The 17,113-nt window shown below is 38.9% G+C and overlaps 3 protein-coding genes across 4 annotated transcripts; 2 read left to right on the top strand and 1 right to left on the bottom strand.

The window, feature by feature from the left end:
- Positions 1–834: 834 nt before the first annotated feature.
- LOC128017821 (NADH dehydrogenase [ubiquinone] 1 beta subcomplex subunit 7-like) lies at positions 835–3,105 on the top strand. Its single transcript, XM_052603398.1, has 3 exons — positions 835–1,094; positions 2,239–2,407; positions 2,931–3,105. Exons 1-3 carry the CDS (start codon positions 983–985, stop codon positions 3,010–3,012), a joined length of 363 nt encoding a protein of 120 aa, XP_052459358.1. The 5' UTR covers positions 835–982; the 3' UTR covers positions 3,013–3,105.
- Positions 3,106–3,230: 125 nt separating this feature from the next.
- LOC128017805 (very-long-chain enoyl-CoA reductase-like) lies at positions 3,231–12,597 on the bottom strand. Of its 2 annotated transcripts, XM_052603370.1 has the most exons (12): positions 12,491–12,597; positions 10,243–10,293; positions 8,656–8,707; positions 8,434–8,478; positions 8,063–8,166; positions 6,225–6,340; positions 5,940–6,045; positions 5,264–5,336; positions 5,044–5,087; positions 4,910–4,967; positions 4,724–4,812; positions 3,231–3,932 (listed from the first exon to the last, which is right to left on the bottom strand). In XM_052603370.1, the coding sequence occupies exons 1-12, from the start codon at positions 12,503–12,505 to the stop codon at positions 3,759–3,761; spliced, it is 927 nt and encodes a 308-aa protein (XP_052459330.1). In that variant the 5' UTR covers positions 12,506–12,597; the 3' UTR covers positions 3,231–3,758. The 2 variants fall into 2 exon arrangements, with proteins under 2 accessions (XP_052459330.1, XP_052459338.1); XM_052603378.1 differs by lacking the exon at positions 12,491–12,597 and having other exon boundaries at positions 10,243–10,606.
- On the top strand, positions 11,235–16,669 carry LOC128017813 (dnaJ homolog subfamily B member 1). Its single transcript, XM_052603392.1, has 4 exons — positions 11,235–11,401; positions 13,680–14,191; positions 15,024–15,592; positions 15,684–16,669. Exons 2-4 carry the CDS (start codon positions 13,972–13,974, stop codon positions 15,915–15,917), a joined length of 1,023 nt encoding a protein of 340 aa, XP_052459352.1. The 5' UTR covers positions 11,235–11,401; positions 13,680–13,971; the 3' UTR covers positions 15,918–16,669.
- The last annotated feature ends 444 nt before the right edge of the window (positions 16,670–17,113 follow it).

Genomic DNA, 17,113 nt, shown 5'->3' with positions numbered 1-17,113 from the left:
ACAAATAAAGATATAAGTGCAAACAGAATACAATACACTGACTGTCAACCTTGGTTTTAATAAGCAGTTTTTAGTGAAACTGTGATAAGTCACATGGTAAAAGTTTGGCCCATGTACCCAGCCATACCATACATTAGGCCAAAAAGTTCATTTTCAAACTTAAACCAAACGTTCATTTAACCTAATTATTTTTTTTTTTGTAAACATTAGCTTCATAACTTACCACAAAACAAATTCGCAGACATACGAATCCACTTTAGTAAAAATCCATTCCGGTTCCACAGTACTTTCACTCCAGTTCTGTTTAACTAGGCCTGACATGTCATTAATAATTTAAGAAACATAACTACGCGCATTAATACATCAAATAACTGAAATTAACTCTGTGGCGACACTGTTTGGCGGGCTTTCATTAACTACAGCGGAAATAGAGCTTTAGAAGATGTCATTTGCTCAAAATGTATTTTACTGTCTATGCTCAAATTTGATTCGCTTCACTAATTTTATATAATGGAAGCCGTATACGTACAGTTTAATGTTAATGCGACGTCTAGTCTCTGACTAGGAAATCAAACATAAATGCACCTCACGGCGATTTTATTGTATTTTATTAACGAGAGACGCGGGAAATATGTTATATATTGACATATACATTAAAATCTAAAACTAATTGTTGTAATTTATCTTGAAACGTTTGTTACGAAAGCAGCAATATAAGCGAATTATTTTAATGATTTTTAAGTTAAAACTTTTGACATATTTTAAGCAGACTCGAGGCGGAACAGATTAATTAGTGTGTGGAGGGCGTTCAGGAGCGTGTTACTGGTTGCGCGTGTTTACTTCCGGCGCAGACCGGAAGTAAAGGAGGGTTTCTGGAGGTGACCGAGTGGTAGTGTGCAGAATCGATTTGATTTCTGCATTATAATAGATTATTGTCAGTGGTTGGACATTAAGCTGTCAGTGGTGGGATACCGCGTTCAGAATGGGGTCACACCTCGTGCGCAGTTACATCACGGAGAGAGATGTGACGCCAGACCCGAGGAAACCGTCCGAATATGACCCGCAGCTGGGCTTCCCGGAGCGGAAGGAGAGAGGTGAGCCAACACCGCTTCACTACACCTTCATCAGCGCGTTTCACACACACTATCCGTCACTTTCAGACTTGTGTTCGTCTGTAAACATGAACCGCGAGTCTTCAGGTCCTCGGATTGACTTTGAACTTCAGATACAAACAAGAGGCGTCTAGAAAAACATGCTCTTAAATGCGTCAGTTTAGTTGAAATTTGTCACCTGTAACCTTACTCTTGTAGATTTGCTGTCAATATAACTCGAGTCATGTAAAGTTGACTAAATTTCCAGGGGCCAGTTGCATAAACACGAACAACATGTTTGCACGGTCATTTCTAAACAACAGTACGGTAATTAGTCTTACTTAACTGATTTACATAGGACCAATCTACCTTTTTGTTACTGACTTTACAAATGTTCTTACAAGTCTTGAAGAAAACATACTTGATGTCTAACTTTTAAAGGCTCATCTAAGTATTTTATGTGGAGGGAAAAAGGACCAAATCTAAGATTGATTTAAATTGCATAAATCTTCCTCTTAAAAACATAACATTTACTTGCATTTGGATTGCAGTTTTAACATAAAGTTCTAAACTGATGCATATTTGTCAGTCATAAATGCAACAGACAAGAAAAGGGTAATATTTCTAAATTCGCAACTAATAAAATTTAAAATGTTTGTGTGTATACACATTTAGCTTCAAAGTACATTAAAATTGGTTAAAAAGCACAAATCTGTTTATTGTGAAAACAATAACATTTATTAATTTTAAAAATGTGAACATGGTTAAAATGTGGCTACTTGTTGGAAAAACAATACATGGGGGGAGATATGAAATATCCGATTTATTGATGATAAATATATATATAGTACAGTTATAGAAATATTACCCGTTTCATTCATGAATGACTGACTCATGTTTACATAAGTATATTTATTTGTCAACACTGTGTATAAATGGATGGAATCTATATTTGCAATTTAAATCATTTAGTGTGTATATATAATTTTTGTGTGTATGTGTTTAAAGGTTTTGACATCTTCACCCTTTGACTCAAGTGCTTGAGTTGAGCTGTCACAGGAAGTCCACTCTGTAGTGTAACAGAAAGATGAGTGTGATGTATCGTATGTTTGTTGTGGAGCTCATCTCCTCTTCTTGGTGTTATCAGAGATGGTGGCGACGCGTGAGCAGATGAACCTGGCCATGCTGCCGGTGGAGCAGCGGGATTACTGCGCACACTACCTGCTCAAACTCCTCAAGTGCAAGAGAGACAATTTCCCCAACTTCCTCGCCTGCAAACACGAGAGACACGACTGGGACTACTGTGAACATCAGGAGTAAGAAACACAACACAGTCACTCATTTAACTGCACAGGCACTGCTTCCTCCGTCGAGATGGTTTTCACTGATTTCATCTCAGCACATCACTGCTGGATCCTCAGGATTCAAAAACATGACTTTGAAAGAATATTTAGTTTAATTTGGCTTGAACAAAATTGTAAATCCTGCTAGACGTTTTTAACATGTCCCATGATAAACGTGATTCTTTCTTACATATATATATATATATATATTTTTTTTTTTACTTTACAAAGATCAGTAGTTTTTCAATAATAATAATAATAATAATACAAACCTTAAATGTTAAAATAATTTATATTATTGAATCAAAATACATTTTTAAAGACTTATTTTATTACTAAAGTGAAAGTGTAATGTGAAGTAGGCCCACAACTGTTATATAAAAACAAATGTTTCATTCTGTGATGATAACCAGGTAATTGAAAATTAATTTTTTGCTTACTCAGATTTTTTTGGTATAATATGTTTGTCTTATTGAGTTTGTCTTCTTCTTTGCAGCTATGTGATGAGGATGAAAGAGTATGAGAGAGAGAGAAGACTGAACTTGAGGAAAAAGAGGATCGAGGAAAATGCAGCATAAATATCCCACCCTCGTCTTCATTTCTCCATCTGCTGTTTCTGTGTATATAAATGGCTCTCTCAATAATAAAGATTGTCTTTTGAGCTCTCAGAACATGAATGGAGCATTTTCTTAACAAAGACGTTTATCCAGAAACTGAACCGAATCTAGTAAAATGCTACACTTTTCATGAATTACACAGCATGTTTTCTGAATACAGTATACAAAGAGCCAGCCAATGACAGTGTTTTTTTTTATTATTATTTAATATAAATTGTTAGGTCAACAAAACAGGTCTGACATCTGCAGTCTGCGCTAAGTTACCTTTAGCTTCAGGTGTAGTCTAACAATCACACTTGTCTCTAGAGTGCTGAATACAGTCGCTGGTCTTCAACCGCTTACTTCAGGTCCTCCTGTTAGTGGCACGCAGAACTAAACATCTTTACTAAAGTCACAGCCATCAAACTATCAGTGCACATCAGAGATCTCAAAAACTCTTTCATTAGCACCTAATGCACTCAAAATACAAAATGATCATTTTCATGAGGTTTCCTCAGATGATAGACATGATCCAGCCCACAGAGGGCGATATGGAGCCGTTAGAGCAAAGCTGGATCTGAGCTGACTTTATTATTCAGAATCAGTCTGATCCCAGAGATGAGCAGATGCAGGAAAGAGACATGACACAGTATAAAAGAGATGATTAGGGGAGGACGAGACGGGAAAATGAGGTTAAAAAGACGAGGGGAACACTGCGTGACTCTGTCCTACAGGATGAAGGGCAGGATGGGCGAGCGGAGCGCGGGGTAGTCACGAAACTCCTTCAGGTAGCTGCGGTGCTTTCCTTTGGCCCACACGGTCATCTGAATGAAGCCCACCAGTGTGAAGAAGGCCACGGGCAGACACTGGGTCATCAGAGTGAAGCCCAGCCACGAGCCCAGCTGCGTCCACACACACACACACACACACACACACCAGAGCAGATTCAGATCATGTGATGAAAACACACACTTCAGGCACGATACACATTACAACTGTGACCCTGGACCACAAAACCAGCCATAAGGATAGATTTGTTTAAACAACTATTTGAAAATCTGGCATCTGAGGGTGCAAAATATTGAGAAAATCACTGGAAATGAAATTATTAGCAATGCATATTACTGTTCAAATATTAAGTTGATATATTTACAGTAGGAAATGTTACAAAATATCTTCATGGAACATGATCTTTACTTAATATCCTAATGAATTTTGGCATAAAAGAAAAATCTATTATTTTGACCCATACAATGCATTTTTGACTATTGCTACAAATGCACCCCAAAGAGTTAAAACTGGTTCTGTGCTCCAGGATCACAAATATCATCAGAGTCAAACTTGTAAAATTGCCAAATTGTGTGTCATATATATATATATATATATATATATATATATATATATATATATATAGTAACATTGAAAAATAAAAAAATAAAATACAGTGATAAATGGGTTTCTCATTGCTAGTTGATGCTAGATAACACATTAACTAATGAAGGTTATTGTGAAGTGTTACCAACAGTAATGAGAATAATTATAACATAAAATAATTAATGTGTTTTTTAACAATTATCCTCATAAAAATCCTCATAATGGTAGATTATATTCATGCAGTTTTTTTTTCCTTTAGATTTTGAGGTGTGTATTCTGAATTTCCTGATGTGTTTCTTATAGAGGAGTAAAGGCTGACCTCATACGTGTAGTTGGGACAGGACACCAGCAGGAAGATCCACGTAAAGGGGTTTTTAGTCGGATATGGGATCTTCCTAGTCTTAGATCCTGCAGAAAGAAAAAAGAAAACATTACTTTCGGTGGTCTAATAAAATAATGAGTCAAGAAACAGATGAAAAAAGCAAAGACGAGTGTGGGATCTTACCTGGAGGTCGAAGATTTCTCAGGGCAATGTGGATGGAGAAGTTTCCGATCTGACAGAACTGTGACCATAAAGAGATCATGAGGTCAGTTTTATCATGGATTAGGTAATGACTGAGACATAATAACAGATCCTACCAAGAACACGATGAGGGCCAGTCTGATCTGCTGCTCTCCATAGACTGCAACACAAACAGGAGTGTGAGAGAGTGTGGCTTAACTGTTGTTTTATGAATCAGGAAGCACTACAGTAAACCTTAACATACACATACACCATGAGGATTGGTAAGATTGAAAAAAATAAATCTCAGAAAGTGCCCTATCCGGGCGATGTGAAGCTGGATGTGTGTGGACTCACTGGGTGGGGTGTACAGAGGGTGGTTGATGTAGTAAGCCATCCACGCTGCAAATCCCCAGTAGTATGTGCAGTTCTGCAAAACACACAGTTAAATCTTTTAATATTACTGCCATAAGATCGAAGAATATTACTCTGAACGGGAAGACTGTGCCGAAGTCAGTCAAATTACGATTAACAAACAGCGTAAAACACATCTTAGTAACCACGGAGCGGTTCAATGTGAAAGAGAACATTTCTAGATTTCTGCTCCATTCGAAAATATATTTTTCCCTCTATAAGAAAAGTCATGACTCGACATGCTCTGCTGTGATGTCACTTCTTCGTGCTCATGAATAATTGCCTGTTTCAGAAAGAGTTTTTCCAGCGCCAGCACTTTCTACAGCGGCTGATTCTTAGAAACATCCATTCTTCTTCTTCTTCTTATTATTATTATTAATAATATGCTTAGCACGGGTCTATTATTGTCTGGAACAAATTCAAAACAATTTTAGCACACGTTTCAATTTCACTGGTCATTAACAATGTCAAATATAAACGCATTGTCCAATGTTTTATGCAGTCTATAAAACATCTTAAGAAACTTTAGAGAAAAATATTATGTCTCAGTAATCCGGCAGTCTGTCTCGATTTGTATTTTCATGTGTTTTCATCCATCACAAGGAGCTGTTTCCCTCACCTTGAAGATGTTGCGCAGAGGCATGGTCCCGTGTGAGAAGCGATGGACGAACAGTGTTTCCAGGAGTCTCTTCACGTAGTGGAAGGAGTGACACATGCACGCCAAACTATACAGATAAAAACGCACTCAATTACCCATCAGCCATCTGACGCCATCAGTCCGTTTCACTGATCAAACTGTCGTGACATAGGACACCAACTTATTTTATGATTAGCACTAAAGAAATCAAAGATGTTGACACTACTATAAAACCTCAAATGTGAAATACAGTGTTTCTGTACTTACTGCACAACCCAGTGCTTGCTGGAGGTAAAGTCATATTTAGGAGCATAAATAAAGGGGACTCTGAAGTAAAACATGAGATAGATGAGCAGCGGGCCGGCGTACTCGGTCAGAAACACCTGAGAGAGAGACAGAAGCGTTATAACACGCTCAGTTCCTCTGCTGCAGGGAGAGCGTTCATGTTTCCAGGTTATAAATATCTCATGCTCTCTTAGAGATAATGTGACAGACACCAAACAAACTGGTTAAGAGAGACAGATTAACACATCAAACTATGACTGAAGTGAAGCAGAGCAGGACACAAACACAGCACTTATTCCACATTCTGTATTTTCCAGAACATTAATAGTGTTTTATCATGTGACTTAAACTTAAACAATGTCAAACGTGCCAAATATGTGGGAAGCACACATTCATCCAGAAAGAGAGAGACATTTAGTTTCTAACGAATACTGAAATTCATGTTTGATTTATACTTAAATGATGAATTTCAGATCCAAAAGTTTTGCATAAACCTACGTATAATATATAATAATATATATGTATAACCTACGATATAATATATGCAGAAAATGAACTCCCAGCAGATTTCACACTAAACTCCACTGGAAACAGATGACTTCTGGTCTGTCACTTGTCGTTCACCAGAGACAGAGTGTGTGTGTGTGTGTGTGTGTTTGTGTTTGTGTGTGTGAGTGTGAGTGTGTGTGTGAGAGAGAGAGAAAGTGTGTGTGTGTGTGTGTGTGTGTGTGTGAGAGAGAGAGAGAGAGAAAGTGTGTGTTTGTGTGTGTGTGTATGTGTGTGAGAGAGAGAGAGAGAAAGTGTGTGTGTGTGTGTGTGTGTATGTGTGTGTGTGTGTGAGAGAGAGAGAGAGAGAGAGAGAGAGAGAAAGTGTGTGTGTGTATGAGTGTGAGTGTGTGTGAGAGTGTGTATGAGTGCGTGTATGAGTGTGAGTGCGTGAGTGTGTGTGTGAGTGTGTATGAGTGTGTGTGTGTGTGTGTGTGTATGTGTGTGTGTGTGTGAGAGAGAGAGAGAGAGAGAGAGAGAGAGAAAGTGTGTGTGTGTGTGTGTGTGTATGAGTGTGAGTGTGTGTGAGAGTGTGTATGAGTGCGTGTATGAGTGTGAGTGCGTGAGTGTGTGTGTGAGTGTGTATGAGTGTGTGTGTGTGTGTGTGTGTATGAGTGCGTGTGTGCGTGTGTCTGTGTGTATGAGTGCGTGTATGAGTGTGAGTGTGTTTGTGTGTGTGTGTATCAGTGCGTGTGTGTGAGTGAGTGTGAGTGTGTGTGTGTGTGTGTGAGTGAGTGAGTGAGTGCGTGTGTGAGTGAGTGTGAGAGAGTGCGTGTATGTGTGTGTGAGAGAGAGAGAGAGAGAAAGTGTGTGTGTGTGTGTGTGTGTGCGTGAGTGTGAGTGTGTGTGAGAGTGTGTATGAGTGCGTGTATGAGTGTGAGTGCGTGAGTGTGTGTGTGAGTGTGTATGAGTGCGTTTATGAGTGTGAGTGCGTTTGTGTGTGTGTATCAGTGTGTGTGTGTGAGTGAGTGCGTGTATGTGTGTGTGAGTGTGTGTGAGAGAGTGCGTGTATGTGTGTGTGAGAGAGAGAGAGAGAAAGTGTGTGTGTGTGTGTGTGTGTGCGTGAGTGTGAGAGTGTGTATGAGTGCGTGTATGAGTGCGTGAGTGTGTGTGTGAGTGTGTATGAGTGCGTTTATGAGTGTGAGTGTGTGTGTGAGTGTGTATGAGTGCGTGTGTGTGTGTGTGTGTATGAGTGCGTGTATGAGTGTGAGTGTGAGTGTGTGTGTGTGTGTGTCAGTGCGTGTGTGAGTGTGTCTGTGTGTGTGGTCCCTCACTGTGACCCAGCTGATCTGGGCCCCCAGGTCTCTGAAGTAGAAGGTGGCTGTGGTTCCCACAGGCAGATGCTGCAGCACGTCCTCGTCCTTCAGTGATTTCCCCTCTGCACAACAAGCCCAGAATGCATCAGCAAATACCAACTAACAGAAACCTCATCTACAGTGCACTGTTGTGCCTTAGAAATCTCATCACAGTAAACCTCTTCCACTAGATTTATAAAAACTTGACCACAAGAACCATAATGTTTGGGATTGCTGCCAATCTTAGAAAGCAGAGTCCTACAGCACAAACACCTCTCAGAATCAGGTGAAGAAACAGCTGAAACTTGTCATGCTTCAAAGATAATGTTCAGATAATAACTCATACGTACTGGGATCTAAACGAATGGACTGTCGGGCCGGATACCACTGAGGGTCTGAAACAAACACAAGAAATACAAGAAAACAATTAGAGTACTGTAAATACACATGAGCTTATTTTAAACTTACACTATCACTATACTAAAAATACAACATATTCTTAAAAAGCTTCAACATATCAAACAGCACAGCTTCATTAGCGGAGTGAAGATCAGAGACTCAGGTATACTCACGACTCTTGTGGAACATGGACTTGATTTCCCCGATGGTGGCATTGGGCTCAACCTGCCAATCAAACAGACACCAGTTATGTGTGTGTGTGTGTGTGTGTGTGAGGGGTAAATATAGCCCCAATCCCCCGGCGATGTGGCTTCAGTGCAGCAGCTGTTCTGAGAGACACTCAACACCAAACAAACAAACCCACAAACACAGTTAACTGAGCAGATCCTACAGCTCCGGCTGGGAGTCTGACAAACATGTTCACTCATTCAGAAACCTAATAAATGAACAAAGCAGACCTCCACTCTGATGTAATGGATATGCCCAAATATGCATTTATAAAAAAGAAAAATGACTTTAAAAAAAAATAATAATCACAAAACAGCTAGTAAATTTCACAACTACAGAGAAACAGCAATAAATATTGACTTATGACCCAGAAGAACTGAAATCCTATTTTCTTGTTAAAGTACTCCAATAATCACTGTTTTATTCACTACTTCGAAGAATAATTTCTTACAGCATACCATAAAATGACCACTTTTGAATACAATACACCTTGATTAACACGATGGCATTGTTGGCATATATTAAAGCATCTGATGTGCCAATCATGTCTTTCCCTCCAAAAACCTTCGACTCTTCAGTGGATCTGTGGGAATCTGTCCTTCTGCTCATGATGTCATCATCACAGGCTTCCAGTGCTCTGTGACATCACGACACCAGTAGACAGTGACATCACGGGGAAGCGGCAGTTAATCCGAGGACATCCGCGTGCAATCCTGGTTAATCCCACAGCGTGTGACATTCTAGAGACCTCCTCACAGAGACGGCTACAGAAGCACCTCGAGCCTCCGTGTAGAGTCCACACAACCCTGAGCCGGAGCGCACGGACAGGACAGTCTCTATATATAACACCACTCCAGGGATGAGATTCCACAGTGACAAGAGCGTGTGCATTCATGTTAAAATTAAATAATTAAAGAGCCAACTGACTGAAACTGACAGAATGTTTAAAGAAGTAGTTCATAATTAACATTAATTTTAGGTTAAAATTCTGAATAGGTTCTTAATTCTTTACGATCACATTACTATTATAGTCATATTATTATTAGTAGTAATTCATACATTTTTAATTGTAATTTAAAAATTATTTCATAATAGTGCAAAAAAATAGCTTTTTGCTCTGCAGCACATTATTAAATAAAACTGTAACTAAAACCATAGTTTCTCAAAATAAACATGAACTGACATTGCATTTTATAAAAAAAAAATATATATATTATTTCACTTGGATGCCATGACTACATTTCTCATTTTAATTCGGTTTAAGTCAAACGACTAAAAAACTAAATTAATAAAAACTATATGCATTAAAAAACACATCTTAACTACTTAAAACAAAACAGAAAAACTAATTTAAATAGTATATGAATGATACAAAAATAACACTGTTGTGGCATCACAAATAAAATTGTCAAAGCAGAAACACCCCATGCATATTTCCTCGTTTGCATGTGCATAAATATCCATGAGAAAGTGCTGTGTAAAACAGTTTAAGCTGTTTGAGTAATGCAACCGAAGGTAAAAATGTTTCCTACCTTGTCCAGGAAGCAGAGCTTGTCCTTCGTCTTGGCGTCCAGAATCTCCACCTCGAAAAACACCACAGCTTTCTTAGTCTTTTTAGCAGGTTTGCGTTTGGCAGGGGTGGGGGGCCCGAGCACTGGGGCTCCGTTCTGAGCTTTTTTGGGCTGCGTGGCCTCTAAAGCCAAGGTGTCCATATTGTCTGTTTTATTTATCTGCTTTCTCTGAGTTTTTAACTTCTCTCCTCTCTTAGTCCCTCTCTCACCTCCAAACTCGAGTGCGGGACGGGAGCTTTTCTGTCAGCTGTGGAGATAAATCTCTCTGTCTGTGCCCCCACCCCTCTCTCTCTCTTTAACTCGACCCTCCCACTTCTGTGTGTTGTCACCCTCTTGTTCATCTTTACATTTGGCCCCCAAACCCCCTAAAAGCACATGCATGAACAAACCAACAAGACTTATCTCATTATCTCACTCATAAATACTTTATTCTCTTTTCTTCTGAACCTCAAGAGGAAACGTGACCCCTCCCCAGTCATCCCAATATGTGCTAATTATAACTTTGCCTTATGGATGCACACACAGGGACATACAGTAAGAGAGCCCAGTCACCTAGAACCAATACTTACAGAAGAAGAAGAAGAAACATACAGAGTCACTTTACAGACTCTTTTAGGTGTGTACCCTTGTGCTGGGTACCTCTTATAGTAGTCATAAGGTAAAGATTATTCTTAAAAAAATATATACCCAGGTCATATTTCCACCCCCAAAATGAAAATAAACAGAATTTATAGATAAAAAAATGAATAATAATAATAATAATAATATTAATAAATAATGCTTGATTTTTTTTATGCATTATTGTTATGTAAACTAACCAAATTTCACATTATTTTGAATTACAGTTTATTAAATCGTCATCAGATTTCGGTCGTCTTGTCGGTAGCGCGCGTGCTGTTCGGAGCCGCGCGTTTTAGGGGGAAGGGAGAGAGAGTGAGAGATTATTAATAACTTAGAAAGGCATGAGCAGATGACACTGGAGGAAATACCCACTGCCACTGAGAGAGACTCCAACCGAAAGAACTGCGTGGAGTACAACAAACGTTATTTTAAAGTTTACTTTGAGGCGCGCTACACACGAGTGACGTCAGGACTATCAACTCCGTCTGAAGAAGCGCACGTGAGTGCCTTTCCCGCGCTTAATGGGCATAACTAACATGAATGTGTATTTATTTGATACTATGTGTAATTATGCCAGTTTTGTGTCCTTCTTAGTTTATTTCCTAATGTAGGCTATTACTTCCCAGATAAAGATAAAGATGTGCACAAACCTCTGATAGACCTCTTTGAGATGTCAGTTTTACATACATTGTAAATCATAAACATCTTAAATATCTTCTTAACGTCTATTTGTCATCTAATATCATCCATATTGCATGTGTACATTCTAAAAAGTGGCCTGCATCTAGCAATTGTTAAAATAAATAAATATTAATATATGAATAAAAAAAATCCCTGAGAGAGCTTTATAACTTCTTGGCGCCCTCTACCTCATAAACATTGTCAGTTTTTTCAACGACTTCGGCCAAACCTGTCCCACATGTTCAGTAAGTAAGAGTTACATCAGCATGTAAAGTGTCATTAAAAACGACGTATATTGACTGGACAGATTTGATGTGCACTGATTGTAAATGAACAGAAACAACCACTTACATCCGGGTTTATGAAGAGCAAAGCTGTGGTTTAATTCTCTACAACCAAAGTCCCCCATGAACCTTGATTTACTCACTATGCACTGTCATATTACAGCAGAAAACATAACTTCACTGTGCTTGTTAATGACTGAATATACTAGTCAGTCAAGTGCGAGGTTCCCACTCTATATACATCTCGTTCCTGAAGACATGTTTAAGAGCAGCAGTCACCTCTAATCTTGTAAAGCATGTCCCTACTGCACACAGTGTTGTGTAATGTGGGACAGGAGTTGTGTGCGCCATGAGGAGACAGACCACTGCTCAGCTCCAGAGTCTCATCTAACAGGACGCGCGCGTGTTCTGGTCTGATCCACTAATCTGGCGATGAGGCCGAAGTGACTGTCACTGCAGCCTGTTCTCTAATCCAGTCTCTCTGCTGTCAGTATTATAACGCGTAAAGTTCATCCGTTTCCGTACGACAAGATCATTTCTCGATCTCAGAAGCATCAGGAAAAAGCCTCTCTAAACGCGAATACAATTTTATGAGATGTGAAAGTCAGTAATGATAATCTTACCTCGTAATGCTTCATTGTTGCAGTTTGAATGGCTTTTCCTAGCGAGGTGAGAGACAAGCACGGAGTCCAATCAGGAAGAACGGAAGATGCGGCACATCCAATGAGCAGAGAGATGAGACCTGCGCTCGATCCTGTCATTGGGTGAAATCCATCACCCAGTAACCAATCAGAGTCCGACTAGACACAAGAAGTGTGCAACTAACATTATGAGCGCCGCCTAGTGGTGATGTGAGGAGAAAACATGCGGCTGAAAAACTCAACTGTTGTTAATAAAATGATTCTGTGTGGTTATGATGATGGCAAGTATGGGCCGCCGTTTGTAAAATAAAATGTGTAAGAAAACTGGTCAGATTTAACTACAAAACAAATACATTTGTGCAAGATTTACTAAAAATAAGCTTTATGCAATATTTTTATTACTTAAAAATATTTGTTTATAATATATATATATATATATATATATATATATATATATATATATATATATATATTTTTTTTTTTTTTTTACTATACATGAGTATATTACAATAAAGTATTAAAGGTGAATCTAAATGTTTTATCTAAATCTAAATCTCCATTTTAAATCTAAATGTTAAATCTTCATGTAAATGTTAAGGCCAAATCATATGTAATCATGTTACTCTTATATCTAAATGTATATTTTTCATGTTCTCTCTCTTTATAAATGTGTGTAACATTTAAATATATATAATTATATATACACTTTTAGATTAACATTTATGATTTGGATTTAACATGTAGATTTAAAATGAAGATTTGGAAAAAAAAAACATTTAGATTTACTTTTAATAATTTACTGTAATATAGTCATATAGTAACAAATACTAAATACACACAGAAATAAATTATTAAATAAAATTATTATCTGGCCAGTTTTTGTAACACAGAGCCCAAATAGAGGCATTCCAATAAATGCATTTTATATATAACTCATAAACTTAAAATGTTATGTTTACTTGGCATCGTAAATTTTAACATATCTTTAAAATAAATAACTTCCATGGTCAGAAAAGTACGCTCTAACCTAATCAACCCATCTGATGGAGTAGGTCAGTCGTTCAGAACTGTAAAATCGTCCGTTATGACGTCACGCATATATGTTTATACTGTGTGTTTCGTCGTTTCTTGTCAGAAACCAGTATGTAGTTTCGCTTTCATCTGTGTCCAGGTCTATGGGTGGAGTAGCACACCACGTGGTTCGGGTGGAAACAACCAGAGACTTCAAGACATTTCTCGAACTTTCCTCGCGGTTTCAAATAGAGAGACAGCAGGGCGAGGCGGAGGCAATACACCCCACAGGTGGACGGGACAGCACTTCTCATTGTGAAATTACCCTCAAAACTATTTACCGAGGGTTGCTGTGAACTGAATCTTTAGCGACAGACACCTGAACGCAAGCAGGACTTGCTTGAACCCGCTGTTTGACGTTTGGAGAGCATCGACTTCAAAAGACACTCTCGATGGTGAAGATGGGGAAGGATTATTACAGTGTGCTGGGGATCCAGAAAGGCGCATCTGATGACGAGATCAAGAAAGCGTACCGCAAACAAGCGCTCAAGTACCATCCGGACAAAAACAAGTCTCCCGGCGCCGAGGACAAGTTCAAGGAGATCGCGGAGGCGTACGACGTGCTGAGCGACCCGAAGAAGAAAGACATCTATGACAAATTTGGCGAAGAAGGTGAGTAAAATGATGCAAGCTTGTGTTTCAGTTGCGCTTTTAACTCTTAACTGTTGCAATGCCTGATGTCGCAGATACAGATGTTACTAATAGTAATTCATATGATAAAGTAATTAGCATTAAATTATATAGTGTGCACTGACTGGATCTGTTGTTTAATCTGTATGTGATCCTGCATTAAGTGCGCGATACTGGCAACGCAGTATGTAGATCACTGTAGTATATTGTAGATCGAGAATCTGTTGAAACTACTGTAGTGTTATTTAGTTTATTTTGATTACGTTAAATAGACCCAATTTGTGATGCTACATTCTGATTGGCTACTGGAGTGGAGCGTTTTGGAACGCAGTACCCTTGCTGGAAGATTCTGATGGTCACGTGGTAGAAAGAGGCGGAGCGTTTGAATGCTGTCAGTTTAGTGCCAGTTAGCCCTAGGGTTGAACCATTCCAGAAATTTTGAAACAACTCTAAACTTGTTTTTTATTTATTTTTTTATTTTTTATTTATTTTTTTTAAATAAAAGTGTAAAAATTAAGTATTTTCTTAACGATAATGACTATTAAAGATACAATTTTCCATAAATAGGAACTTGTTGCGAATTCCAGTTGGCAAGAATTCAAATCCCTAGCTGTTCTGGGAAGTGCAGTAGTTGAGTCATCAATGTAATGAGCTGTTTCAAAGGATAGTAAAGCTTCTCAATTCATCTGCCATTTGCAATATTGGCAAACAACTATATTTTGGACCCTTGGTGCAGTATTTATGAGTTGTCTGTGATCTTTATACAGCATCTTTCAATTCTGTAATACGTGTCGTCTTTGTTTGCCATATGCAGGACTGAAGGGAGGCATCCCCGGCGGTGGAGGTGGTGGCAGTAATTTCACCTACACTTTCCAAGGCGATCCTCATGCAATGTTTTCAGAGTTTTTCGGAGGACGGAACCCTTTTGACCAGTTCTTCGGACGCAATGGTGGCATGGAGGAGGATATGGAAACTGATGACCCATTTGCCAGTTTTGGCATGGGTGGAATGGGAGGCTTCCCCCGCTCCTTTAACACACGCAGTCATGGTGGGAGACTGGAGAAAAAACAGGACCCTCCGGTGACCCACGACCTGAGGGTCAGTCTAGATGAAGTGTTCACTGGCTGCACCAAGAAGATGAAGATCTCACGCAAACGCCTGAACCCCGACGGAAAAACAACACGCACTGAGGAAAAGATTCTTACCGTGGAGGTGAAAAAAGGCTGGAAGGAAGGGACCAAGATTACTTTCCCCAGGGAAGGTGATGAGACGCCAGCAAACATCCCCGCAGATGTGGTGTTTGTGGTGAAAGATAAACCACATCCCGTGTACAAAAGAGACGGATCGGACATTATTTATCCTGCAAAAATTACACTCCGAGAGGTAAAGCAGGGCTTAATTCTCATGGCTTGTTCACTAGCTCTTTTATAGTCATTTCGTACCTTTCTAATCCCTTTTTTCTCTGCTTTCTCAGGCACTTTGTGGTTGCACGATCACTGTCCCAACAATCGATGGTCGCACAATCAAGTTAACATCTCCAGAAATTATTTCTCCCGGGATGAAACGGCGTGTCAATGGGGAGGGTCTTCCTCTTCCAAAATCCCCAGATCGTCGCGGGGACTTGGTTGTTGAATACGAAGTCAAGTTTCCCGAAAAGTTGAGTCAGAGTGTCAGAGAGACTATTGCAAATGTTTTGCCAGCTTCTTGAGCTGTGTATATAACAATGCTGGAGCTGCTGCCATTTTGGGAATTTTTGCTTCATATAATTTCTGGTTAAAGGTGGAATATTTGAGGTCAGCCCAATTAGGGTGCCCATTTGATGCTAAAAACAAAACTGTTCTTCTGTAAAGTGCTGCCATTGAGAGACTTTCTGAACCAAAACGTAGCTGGACTGGACTGGTTTATTTGTTCGAGTCATGAACCCATGTTTCCTTTGGGTCTAGTCCAGCAGAAAGTCTCCAGCTGTGGCCTCTGCGCCAGTGTTTGGTTGTGCACTACACACACCTATGTTTACAGTGTTGACTTGTTCCAAAGCTGGACAGTAGAGGAGGCTGTGATGTGTGAAGTTACAGTGATATGGTTTCTTCTCAGCAGTCTGACTGACTTTGGATACCTCAGGAAAGTCTTTCTGTGAGAGCATCCTGTAGGTTTTCTGATAATACGGTCTGATAGAGACGTTAATTCATGTCGGGAAAAGTCATTCACAACGTAGTGGTGGCCCAAAGTGATCGCTGCTTGGATCGTTTCTCATCTGTGTGAATCAGCACTTGCAATAAGTTGCCTAGACAGCATTTTATTTTATTTTAATAGAAGAGGTAAATGTATTGATGTTGGTTAATTACTTGGATAAAATGACATGGGAATATTTTTCTGTTTTATTAGCTATGAACTGTTTTGACCTGTCTCTGTGAAATAGAACTTGTGTTGCTTCACATTATTAATATTAAACTGTACATGGGACACTTCTAGGTTTTTTTTTTTTTTTTTATGATACTGCACTTCTCTCTAAATCTTTTGCATAAGGGCAGTAGCTGAACTTGGGTTTGTGTGATACTGTTAAGGTGCCAAACAAAGGGTTTTAAACCGATTGCTTAACAGAACATGAGAATGAATGTTACATTTAGAATTGCACTGTTTCAATAAAACATTTTAATCTGGAAAAACAAAACAAAAACATTTCTTATTTCAAGTACACAGGGCTCTTCACCCACTTCACCAAAACATTAAATATGGATAATTCTATACATATACATTCAAGTAAATAACTTAAAAAAAAAAGTAGTGAAATGTATAGCAGAGACTAGTATAATGTCTACATGATAATAGAATCAGTTTTACAGGATTGGCACTTTACTCATTTTGCTGGTGCATGATGCGGTAGTCCTCAGTGTTTTCTTTATTTGA

Source organism: Carassius gibelio, chromosome A1 (genome assembly GCF_023724105.1).
Source record: "Carassius gibelio isolate Cgi1373 ecotype wild population from Czech Republic chromosome A1, carGib1.2-hapl.c, whole genome shotgun sequence".
Taxonomy (NCBI): domain Eukaryota; kingdom Metazoa; phylum Chordata; class Actinopteri; order Cypriniformes; family Cyprinidae; genus Carassius; species Carassius gibelio.
This window is presented reverse-complemented; position numbering and strand designations above follow the sequence as displayed.